Source organism: Punica granatum, chromosome 6 (genome assembly GCF_007655135.1).
Source record: "Punica granatum isolate Tunisia-2019 chromosome 6, ASM765513v2, whole genome shotgun sequence".
Taxonomy (NCBI): Eukaryota; Viridiplantae; Streptophyta; class Magnoliopsida; order Myrtales; family Lythraceae; genus Punica; species Punica granatum.
The window spans coordinates 6,399,125-6,406,482 of record NC_045132.1 but is presented as its reverse complement, the minus strand read 5'-3'; the positions used below and the strand labels follow the sequence as shown (position 1 = coordinate 6,406,482).

Here is a 7,358-nt window from a genome sequence, read left to right as displayed (position 1 = left end):
GAGTGTTGATAGTGAGATGATGGTGTGTATGTGTGCTACTGTTACAACTCCATGGAGGAACCAAGAGAGTAAGAGAAAGGGGGAGAGAGTGATGGAAGGCTGTCTATCTATTCTGTGGTGCTGCCGAGGATGGTGACCGAGAGAGAGAGAGAGAGTTTGATGGCTGTTGTTCTGTCTGCCTCCTGACAGAAAGAGAAGGAGCAGAAGAAGAGAGGAATGGTCAGAAGGAGAGGGTGGTCATGGTCATTGCGGCGTGAAGCAGAGGATGGATGGTGAGGTGATGTTGCTGTTTGCTGCTGCTGAGAGAGAGAGAGAGCTGGAGAGAAAAGCCGAGATGATGGTGATTTTGATGGAGGCATGAAGAAGAGGAGATAGCAGGGGATGAGCTGCTGTCGAGGATGGCGAAGTAAGTGCCGGGCTAAGAAGTAGGCGGGGGCAGAACAATTTGCATGGACTTGCAGAGGAGGAAGAAGAAAGAAGAAAAGAAAAAATGAAAAGAAAAGGAGAGAGGTCGGGAGGGTCGGCCACATGGGCTACTTGTGGCCGACCCTCCGACCACAATTTTTTTTTCTTTTTTTTCTTCATTTGCTTGTACGGGCGTTCATCGATTGAAATTTAATTTCTCGGATCCGTTGACATTTTCGGAATGAATTCGAAATTGAGAGATTCAAAAACTAATTGGCTCTATCAAAATTCCAATTTGCATTGATGGAGATCGAATCTTGATAAAAATCGATATCAAACTACCGACACACGTCGATTATAATTACTCGATTATTTTCGAATTTTTCATCTTTTCAATCGGATATTCAAAAAATAAACCAAGACCATCACTATGTTTAGAAAAATTTGATGATCCATATTATGCAGGAAATTATTTTTCAATCCGAGTGTCATCCGTAATTTTGAAAATCAAAATTGACGCACGCACGTAAAGGCTAGAGATGTCCCATAGGGCGATTTTCTCTTTTCTTTTTTTTTTTTTCCTGAAAAATCAAAATTGGAGTTAAATTAAAAAATGCCCCCATTTAAAAAAAAAATAGTGAATGCACCGAGCAATGATCAGGAGTGACTTCCGGAACGTATTTGGGTCCTCCTTGATGATACTCGAGCGCCGATGGACCAAATATGGATGCTGACATTTAAAAAAAAAAGATGTACAAATAGATCATGAAAATGCCAATTTATGGCTTCCCGATATGATGCCCGTAACATAAGTCACGATCCATGGCATGTTGTTTTCTGCATTTTATCATTATCAAACAAGAAGACAAACCATAATGTGAAAGTATGATTTGAATATCTATCGAAAGAGCGAAAACCAGTAGAGTGACGGAGGGGACGTTCAGCAGGACATTAACAGAGAACTGCACAAACAGAGGAAGATCATCGAAGCCAAACACCTCTCATTAATTTGCATTTCAGATGCCCAAAGAGATGCCCTGATAGACTTTTCGAGTTGATATAAATGATGTACCAAATGTGGCTTCGAGATAATGAGCGAAGACAACCATCAATGTCTGTACTATTTTTCAGCCGGAGAAGGTAGAAAGCTTGGAGCTTGTGTTGTCGGAATCTGGAATAAGGTATAATGACTTCGGTCGCCCTCTATACAGATCATCTCACAACAACAAATTGAGGCAATATTGTGCTCACCAGAAATTCCTGCATGAGCAAGCGCCATCACGGAAATGGTGGAACCTCATGTTGTCCCTGATGACAATATCCCTCCCTGTAACCTGAGATGCACCGCACATAAACGAATGGCAGTCCTCGCAAATCCTCAGGTTCTTCACTATTCTGATCGTAGACCCTGAGGTGGAACTCAATATCCCGAATGCAAGTGCAAGCTTTTCACTGTGGCCAAGCAGTATTCTTCTCTTGTCCTTGTCGCTTACATCATAAGCCACCGAATTCAAAATTGGCTCATATCCACTAGCCTCTAACCTCCCAACGAGTTCATCCAAGACCTGTTTAATTTCATCTGACCGAGGGTGCTTCGTGTCGCCAGCAAAAAACTCGTGAATCTCCCCCTTCTTTGCTTCAAACCAGCTACACCCCGGATTCTTCCTAAGCTTTTTCCCCCTCATCAGCTTCCTCACTCGTAAAACATCATCCCACCTTCCCGATGATGCATAGATATTAGAAAGTAATATATAATTCCCAACTGCGTCAGGTTCGAAAATGAAGAGTTGGGCAGCAGCAATCTCAGCAATGTCGGGGTCTGTGTGCACCTTACAAGCACCAAGCAGGGCACCCCACACTCCGCCATGGGGTTCCACAGGCATTTTCCTAATAAGCTCGAGGGCTTCTGTTAATTTTCCTGCCCTGCCAAGTAGATCGACCATGCAGGCATAATGGTCCGCATTGGGTAGGATCCCATAAGTTTTCTCCATCGACGCGAATATTTGGCGGCCCTGATCCACCATTCCCCCATGGCTACAAGCTGTAAGGACCCCGATAAAGGTCACATCATTAGGTCTGATGTCTGTACTCTTCAACATTTCGTGGAATAAACTTATTGCTGCTTTTGGCTGCCCATTAATAGCAAAACCCACGATCATCGAGCTGTAGCTGTACACATTCCTCTCCTTCATAGCCTCAAAGACTTTATACGCGTCGTCCACTTGCCCACATTTTGCGTACATATCAATCAGCGCGGACCCCACGACCACGTTACTTGTCGGGCTGAGCATGTTCTCCTCCGCAATCTCACTCACCCACTTCGCATACTTCGACGCCCCCAACTGAGCACAGGCGGAGATAACACCTGCTAATGTGTACTCATCAAGGCTCACACGGGCGGTTTGCATCCTGTCGAATAACTTTAAGGCCTCCCCCGGCTTGGAATTCTGGACAAAGCCGGTAACCATCGCGGTCCATGCAATGGCGTCCTTCTCGGGCATACAGTCAAATAGGCGCCTCGCAGAGGCCATGTCCTGGCTCTTCGAATAAGCCACTATCAGAGTTGTCCAAGAAATCAAGTCTCGTTCAGGCATTAGGTCGAACATCTTGCGGGCAGAGCCCAAAACCCCGCATTTCACGTACATATCTATCAGGGTGTTGCCCACGTACAAGTCAGACCCAAACCCACCAAACAGAGCCATCTGACAGTGCATCTGTTCCCCTAAACGCAAGTCGAGATTCTCCCCGCAGGCCTTGAAGATGGCCGTGAACGTAAAGGTAACAGGGGAAATTCCATCTCTTCTCATACTACCGTACAAGTCGACGCAGTCCGCGAGATTCCCTCGGAGGGAATAGCCTCTGATGAGGGCGGTGTAGAGGAAAGGGTTGCGCCATTTGGCTTGGCGGAAGATGAGTTTGGGGTAGGACTCGACCGGGACATCAAGGGCGGTGAGAGAGCGTATCAGCTTGGTGAGGACGAAGCAGGACTGGTGGAGGCCGGAGCGGTAGATGAGGCCGTGGAGTTGCCGGAGGCGGGGGAGAGTCGCGGAGGCATTCAAGAGGGAGACGAAGTAGGACTCCAAGTCCGAAAGCGGCAGCGACCACAATGCCGGTGCGGGGCTTCTCTGCTCGGGCAGGTGCCGAAAGCGCTGCTTGGGGATGAACTTGAGGGAGGACGCCGGCGGCGCGTGGAATCCACGGCATCGGAGCGGAGACCATCCCCTGACTGTAGGAGCGGTCATGATACTCCCCCATCTCTCTACCGTCTTTGCCCGACGGTTAAGTTGATAGGGGAGTATTGCGAATATAGTTGAAACCAATAAAAGAGAATGCTTCTTGTGGGAAAAAAATAATATAATAAAAACCACTTTTAAAATTTTTAAAATTATTTTATGATGATTAGATTAGGATAAAACATAATATTTTTCTAAATTTCTCATGAGGCGCTATTAGTTAATAATATTTAAAATAAATGAAGAATTCTTTTTAATTTTCAAGATTGAGTAAATATTCTCCGATAAAATATCAATTCGACATAATATTTTTGAAGTTCTATAAGAAGATTTTATTATTTACATAATAATATTTGATAAACTTTATTTCTTATTTTTATGATATTGTTCAACTACTCATGAATTTTAAATAAAGATTTTTTAATTCATTCAACATCTATGCGTTGTGCCCCTCTTCTATGTAGAATCTCCGGCTTAATGGCCTAAAAATAACCAAATTACTAAAATTTCCTCGATATTTTTTAGATTTATAAGTAAATCTATAGTTTTATAGATGTTTAGTTCTTTATAATATTTTTTTAAAGAATTACGAAATTTTAAGGGCACATGGACCATTCAATGGATTTTTTTTTTTGAAATTCTTTGGTATCTTCCTTTTTTATACTAATTCTTAATAAAAATCATGAACATAACATTAATAGTTCATGAACTTTTGAACTCTTAAAATTGAATAAATATATTCTAACAAGATATCGATATAACATAATATTTTTCAAAATTTAGGAGAAGATTTTATTATTCATATAATATATGATGATATTCTTAAACTTTATTTTCTTTATATTATTAATTGATCACTAATTCTTTAGTAGAACAATTTTTAAATTTTTAACAAATATTTTAACGCATTGACAGATTTCTCGTCAGTCACTTGGCATTTCTTGGCCACGTCAACAAATTGGACAAAAAAATCGGACGGATGATAAACGTGAGAAGAAAATTAAAATCTATAATTTTATTTGAAAAAGGAAAAGCTCATACTAAAAGTGAAAAATGTGACCAAAGTTGATTTTATTTATTTAGTTACCCTTTAAACATTCTAAGCAATCAAATTTGCTCATATTTCACCCAAAAGAAAATAATAAAAAATTGCTCTCTCTCTCTCTCTCAACCGTCTCCCTCCTCCGCCCTCAACTCCTCTACGCCGCCGCCACCTCGGTCACAAGCGAGGTCTTCGGCGGCAACTCCTCCGCCCTCAACTCCTTCGACTTTGAAGGTCAACCCCACGTAGCAAAATTGCATCTTCATGTTCTCCCTTCACTGCTGCCAGCAACAACCTGGAAAGCTCCAATCGCGAGTTCATACTGAGATTGTCTGAATCGTTAAGGGAAGCAATTGTGAGGATGTTTGGGACAGCAATCAGGATGTTCGCAAAGAAGCCGAAGCCCAAGATGAAGCCGATCGAGCTGAGAACGCCGCCGGAGCAGACGCAGACGATTACCAGGGTCATCTTCGACATACTGAAGGAGCACGGCCCTCTCACCATCTCCGACACCTGGGACCGCGTCAAGGTATGGTTATTATGGTTTTCTTCCCCCCTTCTTCCCGTCCTTATCCGACCATTGATGCTGCTCCTAGCTGGGGGTTTTACTTTTTAAATTTGAGCAGTGTCTGTCTTCTCAATCGGTCGTGTCTCTTTGAGTTTGAGAATACTGTCTGGATGTTAAGGGCTTAAACATGATTGAATTCGAAAAATACGAAATCCCGGATGCCCGGTGAATTGGATGTCCGGTTATTTTTGTTTCCAGATAAAGGTGTAGAGAACATGTCGGGACGATTGAGAATGCGGGGTAACAACAGCCATTGCCCTGTCGGGTTTATCGCATTGCGAGTCCGGTCTGTGGAGTTTCTGTCTTTCTTCAACCTGCAAAAATGCAGGATAGGAGAATTCTAGGGAAGAAAACAACAACGGTTTCGCAGGTCGTGTCGGAATTGCTAGTCCTGTGGCTTGATCGAGAAAAATGATTTTCTTGGTCTGTTTGAGATGGTCATAAACGATTTGCTTTGTTTATAGCTGACCATTGATGCTGCTCTATGCTGGAGATTTTACTTTTACAGTTTGAGCAGTGAATATCTTCTCAATTGGTAGTGTCTCTTTGAGTTTGAGCTATTGACGGTTTGGATGTTAAGGGCTTAAGCATGATTGAAATGGAAAAAATGTGAAGTCTCGGATGCCCGATGAATTGGAGGTTTGGGTTTTCTGTATCCAGTGAAAGGTGTGGGGAACATGTTAGGATGATCGAAAATGCGGGGTATAGACAGCCATTGCCCTGTCGGGTTTATCGCATCTTTGAACCTCGTCCATGTAATTTCAACCTGCAAACTGCGGGATAGGTGAATTCTAGGGAAGAAAACAACAATGATTTCGTGCATATTTATGCTCCGTTCGTGTCAGAATTGCTAGTCCTGCAGCTTGACCAAGAAAAATGGTTCTTTTGGTCCATTTGAGATGGTCAATAGACGATTTACTTTGTTTCTCTATCATGAGATATTTAGCTCTTATTAATATGATCCCATGAAAGTCCGACTTGCAAATGACCACAAAACTTTCAAAGATGAACCACTCTGTGTGCTGTTGTAGTGCAGGCTCAAATATGAACACCTTGGTAATTAGCACAGACCTTTATCCTTGTGGAGCACCATTGGTGACCCATGTTGGGCAATATGAACAAGGTATTGGATTGGATGTCATCCTCTACAGTGCAGATCATAATATGTCATGAAATGTGGTCACATTTGCACTCCAGCATACAGAATGGATGATAAGGCGATGTCTCGGTTCTGTTTACCCTGAAATGAAACTGATATTTGCTTGGACGAGCAACTTTTGTCGTTTCAGCTACCCCTTCTATTATTTTTGTTGCTCTTGCAAGTGGTTCACTTCAGTCCTGATTATTGTGTTACTCCGAGCTACTGATCAATTATCCATGGGAGATTCCAGGAAGTTGGGTTGAGAGGGTTGACGAGCAAAAGACACATGAAGATAGTACTCCGATGGATGAGGGAGAGGCAGAAGCTGAGGCAGATATGCAACCACGTGGGCCCGCACAAGCAGTTTCTGTACACAACTTGGTTCACGAAACCCAATCTTAAGCAGCAGCAGGGCAGAGGACCAGCAAGTGAAGATCCTACTTCTAAGCCTAAACTCCCTTGAGTTCTCTTCAAGCAAGTTGGCTCATACGAGGATCAGAGAACCGAAGATGGACACCACCACTGCTGCAGAACAGTTGGTAGTTGGAGTATTGCATCGGAGTGCAAAAGTCCAGATTAGTAATTCTGACAGAACCCATCGTTGTTGGTTCGGGATGCATGCACTGGGTGTCCAAACCTCGAGCATAAGGAGAGAGGGCGAAATTCGGGGGAACTTGTATTGGGATATATCTAATGAGCATCCAGCCTTCGACGCCGTTGTTGCAGTTTTCCACTTGTTCTCAGGTCAGGTGTAATGGGATGCTTTTTGCTCTAAATGTTGCACAGCCGCTACTGGGGGTCGGATTTTCATCCATAACGCTTACACTGCTTCATGTTTCATTTTGATGGGAGGAGATTATTTCTATCTCCACTCATGTTTAGTTTTTGGCTTTAGAGATCTATTGAAGTTTCATGTGAATTAGTTAAACCTGGTACTGTTCATTATACACGTCTGCTGTTAAGTCTGAG

The 7,358-nt window shown here is 43.0% G+C and overlaps 2 protein-coding genes across 2 annotated transcripts; one reads left to right on the top strand and one right to left on the bottom strand.

Moving 5' to 3' along the window:
- Nucleotides 1-1,166: 1,166 nt before the first annotated feature.
- Nucleotides 1,167-3,715, bottom strand: LOC116211677 (pentatricopeptide repeat-containing protein At5g44230). Its single transcript, XM_031546151.1, has one exon. The coding sequence runs from the start codon at nt 3,645-3,647 to the stop codon at nt 1,653-1,655; it is 1,995 nt and encodes a 664-aa protein (XP_031402011.1). The 5' UTR covers nt 3,648-3,715; the 3' UTR covers nt 1,167-1,652.
- Nucleotides 3,716-4,751: 1,036 nt separating this feature from the next.
- On the top strand, nt 4,752-7,357 carry LOC116211095. Its single transcript, XM_031545306.1, has 2 exons — nt 4,752-5,209; nt 6,640-7,357. Exons 1-2 carry the CDS (start codon nt 5,042-5,044, stop codon nt 6,850-6,852), a joined length of 381 nt encoding a protein of 126 aa, XP_031401166.1. The 5' UTR covers nt 4,752-5,041; the 3' UTR covers nt 6,853-7,357.
- The last annotated feature ends 1 nt before the right edge of the window (nt 7,358 follows it).